The sequence below is a fragment of the Blennius ocellaris genome (assembly GCF_963422515.1).
Source record: "Blennius ocellaris genome assembly, chromosome: 3".
NCBI classification, from domain to species: Eukaryota; Metazoa; Chordata; class Actinopteri; order Blenniiformes; family Blenniidae; genus Blennius; species Blennius ocellaris.
The window spans coordinates 7,508,535-7,527,196 of NC_137652.1; the positions used below are offsets into that span (position 1 = coordinate 7,508,535).

General features: G+C 42.6%; 2 protein-coding genes across 3 annotated transcripts; one reads left to right on the forward strand and one right to left on the reverse strand.

The window, feature by feature from the left end:
• The first annotated feature begins 43 nt into the window (after nucleotides 1-43).
• prmt9 (protein arginine methyltransferase 9) lies at nucleotides 44-11,007 on the forward strand. Of its 2 annotated transcripts, XM_080521048.1 has the most exons (13): nucleotides 44-367; nucleotides 998-1,197; nucleotides 1,302-1,450; nucleotides 1,553-1,789; nucleotides 1,930-2,097; nucleotides 2,223-2,325; nucleotides 2,797-2,906; nucleotides 3,012-3,204; nucleotides 3,984-4,167; nucleotides 6,164-6,842; nucleotides 6,914-7,067; nucleotides 9,690-9,812; nucleotides 10,679-11,007. In XM_080521048.1, exons 2-13 carry the CDS (start codon nucleotides 1,000-1,002, stop codon nucleotides 10,916-10,918), a joined length of 2,538 nt encoding a protein of 845 aa, XP_080377174.1. In that variant the 5' UTR covers nucleotides 44-367; nucleotides 998-999; the 3' UTR covers nucleotides 10,919-11,007. The 2 variants fall into 2 exon arrangements, with proteins under 2 accessions (XP_080377174.1, XP_080377173.1); XM_080521047.1 differs by lacking the exon at nucleotides 9,690-9,812.
• A 150-nt stretch (nucleotides 11,008-11,157) lies between these two features.
• On the reverse strand, nucleotides 11,158-17,355 carry tmem184c (transmembrane protein 184C). The gene is made up of 10 exons (XM_080520252.1): nucleotides 16,794-17,355; nucleotides 15,311-15,441; nucleotides 15,191-15,227; nucleotides 14,828-15,033; nucleotides 14,074-14,148; nucleotides 13,877-13,970; nucleotides 13,624-13,736; nucleotides 13,431-13,530; nucleotides 13,139-13,310; nucleotides 11,158-13,030 (listed from the first exon to the last, which is right to left on the reverse strand). The coding sequence occupies exons 1-10, from the start codon at nucleotides 16,908-16,910 to the stop codon at nucleotides 12,720-12,722; spliced, it is 1,356 nt and encodes a 451-aa protein (XP_080376378.1). The 5' UTR covers nucleotides 16,911-17,355; the 3' UTR covers nucleotides 11,158-12,719.
• Nucleotides 17,356-18,662: the final 1,307 nt, after the last annotated feature.

Sequence of the window (18,662 nt, forward strand, 5' to 3'; positions counted from 1 at the left end):
CGCGTGTTTCTCACCGGGCAGATCAGGGAGCGGACATACCGCCTGGTGAATGTTGAATGCTGTTAATGTGATAAAAGATGTAATTTTCATTAATTTAGGTCGTCAAATGTGTTTTTACTGCGGCGATGAAGCGATTGGGATGTTGCTGAATGTACAGGACTGTCGGAGCTGCCAGAGAAGCTTTTTATTATGCGATTGCTGTTAGGAGAATGAATCATCGACACGCTAACAAGCACGTTAGCTTGACGTGAACGTCACCGAATTAAATTTCTAATTAAAAAGAAAAGCCTTTCTTGATGAACCAGCGGAGATTGTTTTGGTGCATCTCCATTCCGCTACAGACCCTGTGATTTTCAAACGGCGCACAGTAAGTGAAAAACGGAATTTCCTTGTCAATATGTACCATGCTGTGGATGTGATGAAGCTCCTGGCTGAGTGTCACTGTCCCTGTGGCATCAGCATAAACCAACACAATTTGAATTCTTGGAATTAAGCAGATGTGAAAACCTTATGAATCAGAAGCATTTGAAATGGTTATAGCCATTATAGTAGCCTGTAACGTGCTGAGAACACAGCAGGTAGTTTGGCAAAGGATTATGATCATGCAACTGGGTTGTTGTGGATGTTTTTAGATTCTTCAGGTTACTCAGGAAAGTTATGATGTTGAATGTTATGGTGACCTTTGGACTCCAAATCCCATGTCTTCTTCACAATACTACAACTACCTTTTTAGCATTTGACCTATTACCAGGAGTGGCGTGCTACCATTATAGTGCTCAGGGAATGGTTGAGTTATGTGGCAGTGCTCAGGAGTCCACAGTGATAATCTGTCGACTGGGAATTGAACCAGGGAACGTCAGAACCCAAGTCTGCTTCTTCGATCTCAATAAACTAAAACTGAATAATAAAACTAATAAACGGCATTCAAATCTTTACACCGTCACAATTTCTCAAATACTAATCCTACTGATTTGTCTTTTCTCTTCATTTTTTTGAGGAATGCCTAATGCCAGTGTGAAGCCGAAGCACAGCAGGAGAGCCCGGAGGCGACGCAGGGTCGACCCGGCAAGGAATGAGCTGGTCTCCAGTTCTCTAGAAAGTGCCCAGCAATGTCTGCTTAACCAAGACTACGGGACTGCGTTTGTACACTACCTCCTTGTCCTCAACCTTGCACCTGTGTTTAAGGACTTAGCACGGGTAATAACAGTTTACGCTACCATCTTTACATGCGCAAGTGTACTTCCGGTGTTACGGCTGCAGATTTTGAAGATATCTATTGATGTTTTGTTTTGTTTTTTTAGGAGTCCTTCAGGTTCACTCTCTTCAAATGGACAGAGGAGCTGGACTCTGTAGGTCGTATTCAGGATCTGTTCGACTGCTACCAGCAAGCCATGGAGCTTTTCCCTGCTGATGAAGTCATCCTAAATAGCATGGGTGAACACCTGTTCAGGTGCGTTGCATTGTACAAATGTTACCACTGCAGGTGAAATGTATGTGCGTGTCCACCCGGCGTTAGAACTGGAGATTGTGATGTTTTCCCTTCACCTTCCAGGATGGGGTTCAGAGATGAGGCCGCAGGTCACTTCCACAAAGCCTTGAAGCTGAAGCCGGACTATCCCGAAGCTAGAGAGAACTTCTACCGCGTGGCCAATTGGCTGGTGGAGCGCTGGCATTTCCTCATGCTCAACGACCACGGGAGGAACCGGAAGTACCAGCAAGCCATTCAGAAGGCCGTTCAAAGCGGCTGCAACACTGTACTAGACATAGGTACTGGCACGGGAATCCTTGGGTGAGATATTTTCCATCAGAAATTTTCATTGGAAAGCTTGTTCCTTGATGCGTTAGAAAGTCGATCCTTCAAAACAAACACCACAACTATGAGCGGATTGGAGTGAGCCCCTTCTTGATTTTCCTTTTCTCTGTGTTAAGTATGTGTGCTAAGAAGGCAGGGGCCGCGGAGGTGTACGCATGTGAGCTCTCCAAGACCATGTATGAATTGGCCTGCGAGGTGGTGAACGCTAACGGGATGGGAGACAGCATCAAGATCCTCCATATGAAATCTCTGGAGATGGAAGTGCCAAAGGACATCCCACACAGGTTCAGTTTATACCTAAAATTGATATATATATATATATATATATTTTTTTTTTTTTTTAAATAAATGTATTGTTGTAATCAGTGGTCTATAAAAGGCATTTTGCTTTTTTTTTTTGTTTGCTTAGAGTGTCTTTGGTGGTAACGGAGACAGTAGATGCAGGATTGTTTGGAGAGGGCATCATAGAGAGTCTCATTCATGCCTGGCACCACCTTCTGCTGCCTCCACAGGTAAATAAACACAAACACAAGACAGGAAATATGACCTCACTGTAAAAACAGTACCTTTTTTTTTATTTTTTTGTTTTTTTAAACACTTCACTTCTGTTTTACTCATTCACACACCCACACACTGACGCTGTTAGAGTTCAGTGAGTTCTCAAAAACATGTGAGGGCCACATTTGCCTATAATGACTCAGAATAGGATTTCGTTTACAGCTTCCCGCTGTATGTGAAGGATTTCTTTTTCAGTTTTAAGAAGCAGCTCCTATTTTCCTTAACATTTTGCACCTTGCTGCCACCTTCTGGATATACAGCAGTGAATGGTGATTGAAAAGGGGTCTTACTCTCGGATTCGAGGTAAAAGGCTCCTAAGGATACAGACATAATACATGGCCATCCCTATTCACACACAGGAAACGGACAAATCCTCCTTGATATACTGTCATATGAGTGTTTTATGTACGTTTCGTGAACTGCAGAGAGGGGAGAATGAATTTGGGGAGCAGTCCGCCACAGGCCGGGTCATCCCGGCCGGAGCGACTGTGTTCGGAATGGCTCTGGAGTGCCTTGAGATCCGCCGCCACCACAGGTGAGCTCTCTGACTGGACCTTTGTCTCGTTTCGAGAAGCAGCAGTATAAATTGTCTGAATCTGATTTTTGTGTTGTTGGTTTGTTTTTTTGGGGGGGGGTTCAGACTCTGTGTATCTGAGGTGGGCGGTCTATCCATGGCTGCAGCCGGAGAACTTCACAGTCCAGTGAGCTGTAGCTCGGAGCCGGATGACTCCATGGAGCCGTACACCACAGAAAGACTCAGCAGGCTGCCAGGAGGATATAAAGCTCTCACAGAGCCGTTCACCGCCCTCAACATAGATTTCAACAATGTGCAGGTGAACAGCTGTGAAGAAGATTAACTGTTTGCTTAGAATATAACCCGTCACCTGAGAAACTGTTGAAAAGTAGAATATTCTCCTTTTATCCTTATACAGAGTAATCTAAGAATGAAATGATTTTAGCACCTGAAGAATTTCCTGCTAGTCACTTAAACTCTAACATAAGAGACATCAGCCACTGAAATTACAGACAACATGTTTATATGCATCACAAACCATATTTATCCATACACATGCAGTAGGGAGATGTGTGTACATGTTTACTATTATGCTTTTACAGTATGAATCAGGGAGACCAGAGAAAACAGGACTGTTGCTCCATCGTTGGAGTGGATTGACTTTTCTAGACCAGAAAGTCTACAATTCCACATTTTCCATGTTTATGGTTCACAATTTCTTAATGCAAGTTTCTTCCCATAGCTATTGCCTCGCGGCTTCACCATGGGTGTGTGAAAGTGACAGATCTTGTAAAATATTCACTTACTGACATATGTTGGGATTTTCTTTTATAGCCCTGAAATACAACGTTACATCAAAATCTTGTTTTGTTTTGTTTTGTTTTTTAAATAGCATTTACCCTTAAAGCCTTTTTATACACAATATGGCAGGCTTTTATTTTTTTTCCCGTTTCAAATACTTCTCATTCAAATGTTTGTAATTTGGAACATTGTTTTTCAAATATTTACCCACGACAGTGAACTGTGCGTTTCAGCTGGTTGCGTTTCAGCTGGTCCACAACCACAAACCACTGACTGCAGCACATTCGTCACATGTAGGAACTGGAGGGTCTGAGCTCCCGGGAGGTTGAGGAGATCCGCCTGCCCGTCACTCAGGAGGGGCAGCTGGACGCTCTGGCCGTGTGGTTCCAGCTCCACCTGGACGAGGAGAGCAGCTTGTCGACTGGACCTCAGGAGGACACCTGCTGGGAGCAAGCCATCTACCCCGTCCACAGCACCGAGGGTAAGATACAAAGAGACACGTCATTACTTTTTACGTCACAGTATTTTCACACCTGCCGAGATATTTAGCATATTGCTGGTTCTTTTTATTTTGAATTCTGAGGCTGATAGAAAGGGCTCGTTCACACACTGCAGGGAAATGCGACCCAATTCAGATTTCTTTTTGCTCACAAGTGACCCATGTCCGACCTGTTTAGTGGCCGTGTGAAAGCTCCAGTTCCATTTTTTTTTTTCCACACCAGACCCAAGCCTCCATCCTATGTGGTACCAATTCAGATATTTTTCTACAATATGCCTCGTCATTGACGTGTCACTGACGCCACAGATCCTTCTTCTTTCCCTCTTCGTGTTGTCTAGACTTTGTGGGCTCGTATTTAACAACCAGTTGAAAATGGATTTACACGCGCTGACCTGTGTTGCCAGATATGGCGGGTATCCTCCATTTGGGGAGCCAAATTCTCTTACCTTTTAACTTGGTTTATTTTGCGCATTTACACATATACCGTAATAGTCTTACGGTTTTAACGGGATTTCTGCTGAGATTCGGGCTGGTTTTTATTGAGGTGTACGAGTTTTACGTTGTTTGGGCTGGAAACAGTGAGTCACATCTTACAACTAAAAGCCCCCCCCCCAAAAAAATCGTAAGTAATCAAGACCTGAAGTGGAAACTTAGCCAAAGTCGCTTTTGTTCATGAGCTGCTTGATTGTTTATCTTCATCATGTATTTCTTTTTTAGATCAGATGAGGGCAGTGTGATGTTTAGGCTTCTGCATATGATCAGTAGTATTAGCTGATAATCATACATTTCTAAGAATTGCAAACTTTGCATAATAATATTTCCCTAAATTTCTGACATCAGAACTACTGTAAATTTCCATTGGGTGATAATTAAAGACCTACTTTGCTGAAAAAAAAAATCATCAAACAACATCAAAGAAATTGCATATTGTTCCAAGTGCATATGAGTTTTATGAGCTTTAATGTCCTTCAATAAAGATACATTTCCAAAGTCCAAATGGACAGTGACGTCCAGTAAAACTGTCAAAAAGTTCAAATTGATGTGGGAGCATTCATTTAAGTTGGGCAAAGTTCTGAAAAAGCCTCAACTGCGCTGTCACCCCGGCCACTGGGAGCTTAATGGTCGGTGACGTTAGATGACATGTTCCAGTTGGCGTAGCCATACATCATCTCTCAGACGGGGCTCAGAAGCTTTTCACCGCGCCGCTAATTGGCGAGGGCAGCGTCAAGGGAGCCAGCACCTTTCCCGCTGATCACCAACATCCGCTTCCCTGCCACCGTGACGTGTGCGCCGTGATCGCCTCTGACACCCTTTAGTGTTCATGAAATTCTTATAAGCGATAAATATGCATTTTTCCCAAATGCCTCTGATGATCTGTGTGCTGACACGAAGACACGAACAGATGTTATTCCTGGCGGAGTCTTCGCACTGCCTGGTCCCCTGAATCTCATTTCTCTGTTGGATTAGAGCTCCTCTCCTCTTTGCTGCGCACATTTCGCTTTCCTCGGCAAGAAGTCTTCCACAAAATCCTAAAAAAAAATAATTTCATTAAGTGTCGCAACAGATTTGTCAGTTTATAGATCCTCTTCAATTAGAACTCATATAGACTCTCCTGCTTCTATTTACATTGCGTTTGTTTTTGTACCATTATTAGTTTCTTACATCCTTATGTTTATAATACTTGTCTGAGTTTATATTTGTATTTTTGCATCATATTTGTAGGATTTGTATTATTTAGTTTTACAATTGTTGCATGCTGAGTGACTACATGATATGGATTTAACTCTCCAACATGTTTGTATTTATTTTGAACATAGAACAAAAGGCACAATAATGATAATAGCAACAATGAATAATAATAATAATATTTCCCATTACTCTGGCCCTAGCCCTCATAATACACAACACATAACTGTTTAATGCTTTGATTGTCTTATTGTGGCTTATTCCGGCCATGCCTGCCCTGCTGTCTCTCCAGGTTTTGTCCTGCAGCCGCAGGACGAGCTGATTGTGGAGGTCTCCTGCCGAGACGCCTTCCTCAGGCTCTGCAGTGTTGCCGTGCTGAGAGATGGGCGGAAAATCCTTCTGGACAAGCGTGTGGATCGGCCGCACTCTGGAAACCTCGCCTCCAACCCCGAGGCGGAACTGTGCAGCGCGTTGGCATGTCTGCAGACCGATCAGAGTCGAACCAAAGACTTCTGCGTGCTGGAATGTGCAGAAATGGCGCTCATGAACAACCATTATTACCATCAGAGCTTCAGCACCGCGTTGGCCAAACTCATCTCCCAGCTGAAGGTTCGAAGCCAGAGCCAGAGCCAGAGCCGGGAGTCGCAGCCGGACGCTGCCGGCAGCCTGTTCTACGTGCTGGACGTGTCGGAAGGCTTCTCGCTGCTCTCCCTCATTGCTGCCGGCCAGGGTCAGGTGAAAGCCTACAGCTCGGTGGAAAAGAGCAAGCAGCAGGAAGTGCTGAAGAGACTGGCTGAGTCCATCGGTATCTCGGAGCAGCATCTGGAGTTCTGGCTCAACCACGTGGAGGATGAGCAGGGCATGTTGAAGAGGCCGTCCAGGGAGAAGCTGTGGAGCGCCATCATCCTGGACTGTGTGGAGACGTGTGGCCTCATCAGACAGAAGTTGATGGAGAAGGCTTCGCTGGCCAGGTATACATGAAAGCCCAATACCCTTTCATTTGTCTTCTGCTTTCCTTTTCAATTTCACTCTTCGCCCCCAGATGCCTGTTGGAAGACGGAGGACAGATATTCCCTCAGAAGATTGTTGTGTATGGTATGTTGGTGGAGTCGGACATCTTACTCCTGGAAAGCGCTGTCCAGGGTCAGCAGCCAACACTGGGATTCAACATCGCGCCTTTCATCAACCAGTTCACCGTGAGTATACCCGTTTATTTATTTACTATGTTTACGCCGAGTGTGAATCAAATACCGGCCACTGCAGAGCCAACAGACGAATCACTTGCAGATCTGCAGAGCAGCTGAACATTTATTTGAATATTCGTTCAAATCAAACTTGCAAAACATCAATTCTTACTGGTTTAAAAAAACGGAAAGAGCCGGGTTTCTACTTCGTGATGCTTTTCTTCCTCTCCGGTCAGTGTTCGTTTTGGGTGATAGCGGTCCCCAAACGATTGCGTGACATAGTCCAGGCTCTCAAACGTGCAGTGCGAAAGCAAACCTTTACTAAATGAAGGTGTGATGATACAAAAACACAGATTTCCTCATTTATCGTGTGTAGATTAGAGACGAAACAAATCAAGGATCTATTTTTCTGGGACTTTTCATGGCCGGTGTCGGTGCTCTTATACACAAGAGGAAGGCGAGGGAAGTAGAGTTCAGTTCTGCAGTGCTCGATGCAACTAATTTCTACTCAGATTTCCTTTAAATTTCGCCAAACCCAGCATCACTTTACAGGGTATGGCACCGAAGTCATATTGTGAGGTTGAAACTTCTCCAGCCTTCATAACACGCGTTGCGAAATCCTCCTTTTGTACATCTCCAGCCGCTTATATCTCCTATTCTGTCTCATGTTCCTGATGCAACAGTCAATATTGACAGTTTTCACATACTCTATTCTGTGTTTGTGAGCTTGCATCATTCACATTTAACGATTGTATATTAGGTGCAAATATGTTGCCCTGGGTGTTGTTAAGTATGACAGACACATGGTGCAATACTATAAAATCATCACCGCAGATGAAATTGAACTTGCCGAAGCTAATCAGGCAGACTGTGTCCAGCTTTGTCTTGTACCGAGTGGGTTTTTTTCTTTTGTTGGAACAAGCCTTTTCAGTCCGAGTGTGAAGGTCCAGCAGTGTGTTTCTCCACTCTCCTCTTTGATGTGAGCTTTCCCGCTGCGTAAAAGAAGCAGAGAAATCCCTTTGAATTCTTTTTTTTGTTTTGTTTGTTTGTTTGTTTTTCCCTTCATTTGGGCTGGAATGGAGCTTTGTCTCTCCCTCCCTCGTTCTCTTCTCCAGCATCATGTTTGTGCTCTAATTTCCCCGGCGTCTCGCGGGATGGTCGTTTGTTTTAACAGATGCTGTCTTTGAAGCCCTCAGTGGAGGGCACTTCCTCGCACAACTGTCACACACGGCACAAACACGCAGCCCGGCCCAAAGACATTCCTACCTGAATCCATCAGCACACATTACATCAAGCACATCAAACGGGGGGCTCTGAGGTCTACACAACTGTGACGGGGAGGAGGGACGCTTCTTTTGTTCTGCGGTAAAGTGAGACTCTTCTGTGTGTCGCCTCTTTGGTTTTCACCGTTCGGCTTCCAAGTCGGCGGCCCTGCAGCCAGTTTGCCCACCACATGTCAAGTTTGAGGCAGGGAGGATTTGTTTCGCAAGATTTCGCTGTGAATAAGTGGTATAAATAAAAACGCATTTTGATATATATGGAAAATGGCTTGAAACTAACAGAAAGCTCTCATTTGTTTGTGGTCTGTTTGTCGCTGATCTTGTTTAGACTAATATTTTACAGTGTTGTGTTTGAAATACGGGGTTAAAAAAGGTAAGTTATAGAAAGTCTAAACTATTTTCTTTGGTCAAAACCTAATTAATTCAGAGGAAAAAAGCAAATGTGTTGATTTCCTGAAAATATACAGTATATGAAATTCATTTATAATAATGTGTTTATCCAAAAGTAGAGCAAAATCTCTTTCTTATGTCAATGCTGTTTCAGAGAATACTTATTTTCACATTTCAATCTTTACAGTATATATGTACATCCCTACATCTTCTCTAACTTCTTTATCCAAATGAGGAATTTAACTTTATGAGACGCCGTAGCTGATTCCACCGGACTGTGGATGATGAAATGTCCAGGGCATATCCTGGACATTTCACTAGTTATAAGGCAGGGCAAACGCAGACCTATAATCAAACATTTTCACTTTCACATCGACGGGCAGTTAAGAATCACACCCCAAATGCATGTTTCTGGACTGTGGAAGAAACTTGGATAAAACCCACTCATTCACACAAAAAGGAACATTTCAAAATAAGTAATTTTAAGACCCTAAAAGTGTCCACGAAGATTTAATTGGCTTTTTTTTCTGCAAATGTAAATATTTCGTTTTTAGTTGTCATATTTTATTTTTTATTTTGTGTTTCCAGATCACCGCCAATACACCGTGCAATAGTTTTGACGTAATCTTGCTAACAGACATACAGACAAACAAAGAAATATATGCATCGCATAAACGATGATTGTGATGAAGTAAATTGTACGTTTTAGCATTGTTTTTGTCATTTTTGAACAAATAAGTCCTTCAATGTATATATGAGGATTTTATTTTTTTGTCCATAAAAGACTTGAACATGGGACTTTGTCATTGTGATACAAAAGTGTTGACCACTACCCCACTGCAACCCTCAAAACAAGTAATGTTTTTCATTTAAAGGACAATCAATCATGTTTTTCTTCTTTCAACGATTGTCTTTTTCCAAAACCTCACCAGCGCTGCTGTGTCATGTTGTTGTTGCTGCATAGGTGCCAGTCCACGTGTTTCTGGACTTTTCCATGCTGGAGTGCAGACATCTCAGTGAGTCTGTGGAGCTCTTTGTTCTTGACCTCATGGATACCAACGCAAACTACACTCACAGAGATGTCCGGGTAAGACACTCATAACGTGATGTGTTGTAATGGGCAATAAAATGGATAGAGTTTGAATTTATGCACTGGCTTTGCCAGTGCATAAATTCAAACCATTACCTTCGTGTAAATGTCTCTTTTTAATGTCTAACTTTGCCTTTCGGGTCCTGGGGTTTAGAAATGGAACCTGTAATCACTGTATTGACCCCAACAAATCGTATCTCTCTGGGGTTGTTACCAAGTAATCTAAGAAAAGTCACTCTTATTTGAAAATGGGGGATCTGGTTTATTCTCCAAACCCATGAATAGATACATTTCTTTTAAATGACATATTGTTTGTAATGTTTCTATAAAAATAATGTCCACATGAAATGGGCCAGTAGGTCATGCTGGCCAGTAGGTCATGCTGGACAACAAATATCCAAACGTTTAAAGAGATTTTAATGAAAAAAAAAGAACATTTCAGTTATTAACATCCATTTTTCCGCCACTTTATCTGGAGGTTTAAGAGAATCCCAGCTGATTATGGCACAAGGCAGTCTGCATCGATGGCCAGTTCATCACAGGGCACACATGTAAACTTGCCAATTAACCTCAAATGCGTGTTATAGACAACTGAGAGGAACGCACACATCCAGCGGGAGAACATGCAAACTGCACAGAAAGGCTCTAATCCTGGACTCCATGCAGCTCCTATGTTTTCTATGATGCGACTCGTTATCTGCACGATAAAGCAAACAATATTATTGGTAATCATAAGATAAATAGATTTTTGTCCGAATGATCAACTTTTTTGATTTAACAGCAAAACATGGCTCCTCAATACCGAAAGTAATCCGAATGTGCCTCTTCACCACCATTTTCAATCACTGATCCCTGTGTCGCAGGTCCAGGCTACGTCTGCGGGCCAAATAACTGCAGTCCCCTTCTGGTACCAAATCTACCTGGACCAGGACATCAGCGTCAGCACCCTCAGCCCCAACTCTCACTGGAAGCAGGCAGCCGTGGTCCTGCAGCAGCCTCTGGACGTGCGAGCCGGAGAATGGGTCCGCCTCGCTGTGAAGCTTCACAAAAGCACCATCTCTATGGCAGCCCATATAGAAGACGTGCACGGGCCAATGGAGTAGTAACTTCTTACGGTCCCGTGTTAGTTTTTCAGTCATGGATATTTGTAACAATGGACTTTAGAGTTTTTGGGAAGCTGTGCTCCGAGATTACAAATATAACGTGTACTTGTATAAGCATTTTGAAGTGTATGATATGTACGCTATTGTTCCTTTTGTTATGGACAGTCAATTTGTAAAGATGTTAATGACAGCTTCAGCGATTACATTTTTATTTTTTTTTTTTAAATACAAGAAAAAGCACAAGTTAATCAGATTTATTGACAAGGCTGCTAGAAATGAAATGAAATCAAAACGTGGAACAATTACATTTGATCAAATCTCATCCTGTCAAGTTTCACTTGGAAAAATAAAAACATAAGGCCGTGCAACATGATGCTGTTGATTTGATGCATTTACCTGTTGGACACAAACTGACATCTTAAACATTAATATCCGTACCCCTGAACAAATCTATGAAAGAAAGGATGGAATAAAGTAAAACTTTGTGGAGTCTATGAGGAAAAAATAAATGGCTTCGGTTGAAAAGCTGCACAGTTCCACCTTAAAGGGGAAAACTGATCTCCATACTATGACTGAAGACCGACTCCACAACAAAGAACAATGCATCTGAGAACACCGGTGATGAAATTCCTATTAAGCAGTATACCATCCATCTGGAAAGCATTCAAAGTGCTTCACTAGTTTCTTTTGATTTTTGCGAAAATCTTACTTTTTTCACTTGGTCATTCTGGGGTGTTGTGTGTAGAATTTTGAGGAGAAAAAAATGATTTATTCCGTCTTGGAATTAGACTGCAACATAAAATGTGGAAAAAGTGAAACAGTGAATGCTTTCTGGATGCAGGCAGACTGTTGGTAGATAAACTCACTATAATGTGCCGATTGTACAGTTTCAGACTGAATGATTTTTACACTGACAACGTAGTGATGTTGCATGTCAAATATGCCACTTTAAACCTCATTTTTCCAGTCTTAACAATTTACCTCGTACAAAACATTTGAACACTTTTTTTTTTTTATCCCTACCAGAAATCACATCAGCAAACGAGGACTAAACATTTCTCAACATCCTATGTGCTTTTAGTTTTGTGCACCTTCCATCACGATGACTGATCTCACAAGACGGCATCCAGTCTCTCAAAATATGTATTTCACTATTGGAAATTTCTCATTTGTCACATTGGGATCATGACAGTGACACAATGTGTGAATAAAAATCCCTTTGTGTCAGTCCATGCTTCACAAGGATACATGGATTCTCTACCAGCACAAAGATGGGCTCCCTTTGTGGAAACGTATGCTTGTGAGGATACGCAACAGTCCCATCATGCTCCATCCATTTATAGCTGATTTGATGACAATTTACTGAGCCACACATTTGTCCTCATAAGACTGGGGGGATGTATAATCGATATTACGTCATGATATGAGAATACACTCATAAATTGATATGGTGCGTGCTTTCTTACCTAACCGTAAAGATTATTGACTTTTAAATGTGTTAAATGACCAAAGTCAGTCCGAGTTTCACCGTTCTCTGCGTCACACAGCCTGATGTCCAGCACACCATTACTTCCAACGTCTTTTGAGAGCCCGAACTCCACAAAACATTCATGGAGCTGTCACGGGCCGAGAGGTCCATTGTCTTTGTATTTGTCAGCAAACGCCTACGGTTACTTGGTTGATTCACCATTTAGAAAGAAAAAGAAGTTTGTTTGCATCAGTCACATCCAGGAGAGCACGGGGAGGCTGTAATCGGGTCCCGCCCAACCATACCGACTAAAGTCTGAGACGCAAGCTGAAGCTAAGTGATCACAATGAGATCTGCCTCCGCTGGCTCTTTGGTTTGGTGGGTCCTTTCTTCCTCCGGGGTTTCCTCGGGTCTGGCCTCGTACCCGTCGTCCCACAGGGCCGAGCTGAGCCCGGCGGGTGCCGACACGGAGTGCGGCGTGAGAGTGTTGCCCAGGCCCTGGTACTGACCATTGGGAGACACAGAGTTGGATGCTGCTTCGACGATGGCGTCTTGAGAAGCCGACGAGAGCAGGCCGGATCGCTCGCCGTCGTTTTGTGCCTCGTCAAAGTAGGATTTCCTCGGACGACCCATGACAGTTCTCCCTGTCAGCGTGGAGCGAACAAAAGTATTTTAACGTTGGAGACGCTGAGGAAACATTTTATTACCAGAGAAAACAAGTAGAGAAGGGGTGGGGGTGGGGGGGCACCTACCAACATTGCGTACTTGTTCGGAAATGTCAGCTCTGACATCAGATATGTCCCACATCGCCATGAAAGAGTCAAAACAAGACCCCTCCTCAGCCTCCTGGATGTAAGGCTTGTAGGTGAAGCTGAAGTGATGCGCAATGGCTGCCAGAAACATCTCCACACAAATGACAAAATCCTACAGAGGGATCGCAAAGGTCAGCGTGGACGAGTGAAGTGAAAACTTTCAGGAGGCCACCAAGAAGACGACTGAACGAAAGGACACATCTGTGAATTTGACGATAAACTAACTTGTTACCTGCAATCCAGTGGCTACGGCCTCCACGCTCTGCCAGTCCCAGGTGCGCGTCTCTGAGATGATCCCCACTTTCACCAGCAGAGCAATGAACACAGCTTGCCTGCAAAGAGTTTCGACACACGTCAGTTCGATCCCGGTGCGACCGCAAACATTTCGAGTTCGTGTCACGGATTGTCGACGTGCGGAGATTTACCAGAAGGAAACGAAGACCACCATTTTGACGCACAGGAATTTGCCGACTGGTTTGATTGGACTCAGCTCCTCTCTCAGAGCCCTGTAGAACAGCACCAGGCAGTACATGGCAAACTGAAGCAGAAGAAGACAGAGTAAGGAAACCCGCATTGAAATGGGCTTCATAATTAATGTCACGCTCCTCGCGGGACGCAAATTCAATTGTGAAGTTAAAAAAAACAACAACAAAAACACACAAAAACCAGCCCATTTACCAGCTGTGAGATGTTGTTGAAGATGACCAAGTACGTCCAGGCGTTTGTAGAGCTGAAATTGCCTTCGTCGTAGACTCCGCACAGCTGACAGATTCTAGGAAGGAAAATAAACAAATTGAGCAGGAATTGATAGAAGCCACGAAGGAAATGTGACGAGTATCAATAATCAATATCACAAAGATGCAAGGCTCACTCACAAAGCAATTACTGTGGTGACCGGTCTGACGACGGTGTACTGCAACACTCCCAGTTTGCATCTCAACAGGAGCACCCTGCAGAGGAATTTAATCACCCGAATTAGACGCGAGTGACTTTTAACACCTTTAACTACCTTAACATCAGGGGCGACTGACGACGAGTGAACAAATAAATTGACGATGTTTAACACTACACTGCCTGAATTATAAAACTCCAGCAGAGCTGGCAAGTGGACAACTTTACAAAATAGAGGTAATGAATGAAAATGATTTTGGGAGAATCTTCTAGTTCTTTTCTCCACATGAGTCAGTTTCTCATGTAGCAAAACAACAACTCTGGATTAGATTAGCAGCGCACAGGAATGTCGAATAAACGTTGCCTGACTGGATAATACAAAGCGGCTGACTGTAGGTTTGTTTGTTTGTTACGAGATACAACAGTACAGTCCCAACAGAACGGAGGAAACCAAAACAAGTCTGTCACCGCATCAGTGTTACAAATACTTCATGTTTGTAGAAAGAATTTTCATGGAACAAGGTTGTTGTCGTTTTTTTCCTGGAGTTATAAAAAAAACAGATCTGAAAAAAGCATTACCAAAATAAATAAATGAATAAATCTGTAACTGTGGAACACTCTGGCACAATTTAGCCACAAAGTCTGGCCATCTGAGATTGAGGAAGACTACGAGAGATTTCAGGCAGATGACCTAATTAATGTGAAAGAGCTTTAAAACGTTTCCAAAAGCGTACGCACTCTCCCATCGGCCACGGGGGGCAGCAGCAGAGAGGAGGCAGGTGCTTCTGCTGCTCCTGGACCTCCAGCATTAACACCAGGCTCGGGTACTGGTTTTCCAGGTAATTGAGCAAGAAGGTCATGAAGTTGTAGATGACGTATGCTTCGTAGCACTCTCGGCACGTGTCCACGTAAATTGCGATGCCTGGGTATTTCAGTGCAATCCACTGAAGAAAAAAAGAAAGAAAACAAAACAGCCAAATGAGTATGAGATGGATAAAACGTCAGTTTTGTTAATCGTCACTTTAAAGATACAGAACTGAGGCTTCAAAGTACAGACTTTGATCTGTAGTGTAGTTTTAGGTCTCACATTGCAGGACTTACACTATCCAAGCTGTAGATCGGGACCATCCATAAGATCCTAAAAACAGACAAAAACAACACAACTGGTTAAACATGTTTAAGACTCGTATTCATGGCTTAAGTGACTGCTGACAGCTTTACCTAATGATGGGTTTCTGGAGCTCTGGTTGCGTGTAGTGCACCAGATGCTGGAGGATGCCCCATAATGATATGGGAATGGTCATGAAGACGAATATCCCAGCAATGAACCATGCTTTGTTATGCGTGCCAACCTGCCATTACAAGAAAAACAGTGAACATTTAAGTGAGTTCCGTCTTGTGAGGTAACATTTGGGGTATTTGGGTCAATTTTGACTCTTTGTCGAGTACAATTGCTTTGTAAAAACACTTCAAATCAAATTTGTTTGAGGGAGGAGAACCACAAGTGATGAAACCAAATTGTATCATAATTGTATTTTTTAAGCAATGTGTGAATAGGCTTTTGTATTGATCAACCAGATAATGTTAAACTGAGCAATGACTCACTGTCAGGATGAAAAAAATATAAGATACTTATAACTGACTCTAAAAGTAACATTAAAATATCCTCTTTTATTTAGAAATGAGGACAGAAAGGAACAGGCAGTTGAACTATAATCATGTGTTGTTGATTTAAGAAGCAGATTAAACTATTAAACTTGCACAATAACAATCCCATAATTAGGACATTTCCACATCCGTACATGTGATTTCTATCATGTAATTCCTGACTTTGTCTCCACATGGTAGGAAAGTCTCCAGTTTGAGTTTGAGTTGGGTCAGGTCTCTCTCTGTAGATTGCATGTTCCTCTTGTGTGTCAAAGTGTTTTCAATTTGCATTTCAGTTTCCATCGACAGTCCAGAAACATGTGTTTCACATTAAATTGCATGTCGGAAACATGCATGTGTGTTTGCCATTTGATTAATTGGTGCCCTGTCCAGGGTGTACCCTGCCATCACCCATGTTCAGCTGGAATTGACTTCACCCACAACCCTAAAGTGGCAAAGATTGATGGATTTCTTTATTAAATGTTTAACACCAACATGTATATCTGACCCGGTGTACCTCGACAGTCTACTGAATCATTGCATCAATATGTTTTAGGAGATCCTAGAGCCACTATTACATTTATGGCCTCCAAGTAGAACCAAGGCCACACAGTGAGCCAGTGGTTAGAGCTCTCGCCTCACATCAGGAACGTTGTGGGTTCAAATACGCAGCCATTTTGTATGGCGTTTGCATGTTCTTCCTCACTGTCGTGTTGTCCCACTTCCCTGTTTCCTCCCACAGTCCAAAGGATAAGAGTGACCCCAAATTGTCACGAGTCTATTTAAATATTTTTTATACATGTACCTTGAAACTTCAGTTTTCCTGTGTTTTTATGGATTCATGAGTAAAGTGACCAATAGTATAATAGGAATCAAACGAAATGAGGTTCGTGAGAACCTTTACATGTCATCTTCACAGTACAGCGATCAAATGATGCGTGGGAATTCGGAATGAAACACAGCACATTTTCTTTATTAAGTGTGACTCACAGTGTTCAACCGGCCATTGTCAACACAAAGGGACATATTGATCAGATCAATCCGTGCCTGAACTGACCTCTGACTTCTGCAGCTCCCAGATGCAAAGCGGCAGGACGACAATGAGCAGCAGAATATAGAGCAGGACGACCAGCGGCCTGATCCACCTCCTCCAGTTCCCGCAGGAGCACGGCATGTTGTCATGAAGGCCGGCGGATGATCCGGTGACTGGACAGATTGACCCGGAGGCTTCACGTCGCGAACGTTCCGTCTGTTGGACGTTAGTTTCGCATCGTCCACTCGGTGTCACTACGACCACCGCCGCACAGTTACGTTGTCTGCTTCACCGATGTTGCGTTTCATTCATTAATTCAGAGCAGCCGGAAAAATAACGATTAAACACACACACACACACTCACACACAAAACCGAGACTGCTAACGTTAGCTTGTCAGCTGATTCACCATGTAAACAAACATATCCGAAGAGCCATGCTGCCTTAATCCTTCACAGTTTGTGGATGAATAGGGCGGATAAATAAGACTTCACACTCAAACGACATTCGACTCTTTAAATAAATAGAAACTACTGAGTCTTTCTTCTCGTTTAGCGTCGACAGACAAAAGTTTTCCCAAGAACTAATTGTTGTTGGGCGTACTACTTCCGCTCTCTGCTTGCCTGTGGTTCCGCCCACAAAGTGCAATCTGATTGGTGGATTCAATACCAAGTCGAAATTGAAGCAGACAGTCTTGTGACTAGTTTGGTTGGCCCACACTCCAATTTACCACATGGTCTGTGCCTTAGCCAGCAGATGGCAATGTGAATTTACTGCATATCTTTCATAAATACTCCGATCTGTCTTTCTGGACTGCTTCAAACTTTTTTCAGATCACATTTTTTTGTTGTGTATTGTTTTGTCAATGTTATTCGAGCTTTGTGGATACATTGAGATGTAGTTTTTAGCGCTCCCTCATTAGATCCCTGTAAAAAAAAAAATGCAAATTCAAACAATTGGGGCCAACACTCAAAAAGTCAAAAGCTTTCATTTATTCTCGCCTACACATTTCCATAGCTTCAACGTGGGTCTTTAGAATCCCGCATTTTACTTTCATTGAGTTTCACATATTGATATTGATGTGCTGTTATTTGTAAGAGTCAAACCTTTCATGCATTGCAGACTAACCTAAACAGTCAAACAATTTGTTTTCCTCTTGCCACTTTCTACACACACTGTTACAAATGCCATCATGTACTAATGATGTAAACAATAGGAAATAAAGACTTAATCTGCAGGTAAAATGGTTCAAATTAAAAAAATTAAATGTTCAAAGCACTCCAACAGAAAAATGCCATAGGACGATGTAAATAAAGGAAAATCTTAATAATAACTTTTAATTTACCGAATGTCTTCTCCAGATTCATTTGCATGAAGAAATGTTGGTTATTCAAATAGAACACCTTATGAATCTGACACGTGTTGGTGATAATAGTAGAAAAAACGACTTGTTTTTTAGATTGCACGATTGCTTTGCTTTATATTCCTGTTGATGGCATTGTTCTGTTTTTTGTTTTTTTTGTCCAGAAGTGTTTGCACTGTAAGTCCAGCAATAAACAATTAAGATATAGTCTTGCGTTTATTGTAAGGCTGTCTCATATGTAAATAAAATAAATCATGTTTGTATTTTATTTTATTTTATAAGTCACATCGGGTTGTTGACAACACCTCCTGTAAATTCTGTAAATTATCATCACATAAACTAAATCATTGCACACTTTTTACTAGGTGTCTTTTGAATTTTGTTCTGATATCACAGGAATGCAAAATTGGTCAAGCCCAGCTCTGGCCCACACAGTGCACTTTGGTTTGGCCCAGGCACCGCGAAGAATGACAGCCCTTTGGTGGCCCAGATCCGGTTTGCTCGAGGTGGCCCACACACGGCTAGCTGCAG

Coding starts and splice junctions, on each gene's coding strand:
- prmt9 (XM_080521048.1), top strand. CDS start 1,000: ATGCCTAATGCCAGTGTGAAGCCGAAGCACAGCAGGAGAGCCCGGAGG. Junction 2,098..2,222: donor CCAAAGGACATCCCACACAG/GTTCAGTTTATA, acceptor TTGTTTGCTTAG/AGTGTCTTTGGTGGTAACGG. Junction 7,068..9,689: donor CTTTCATCAACCAGTTCACC/GTGAGTATACCC, acceptor GTTGCTGCATAG/GTGCCAGTCCACGTGTTTCT.
- tmem184c (XM_080520252.1), bottom strand. CDS start 16,910: ATGCCGTGCTCCTGCGGGAACTGGAGGAGGTGGATCAGGCCGCTGGTC. Junction 15,034..15,190: donor CGATCTACAGCTTGGATAGT/GTAAGTCCTGCA, acceptor TTTTTTCTTCAG/TGGATTGCACTGAAATACCC. Junction 13,531..13,623: donor GTGGTCTTCGTTTCCTTCTG/GTAAATCTCCGC, acceptor AACTCTTTGCAG/GCAAGCTGTGTTCATTGCTC.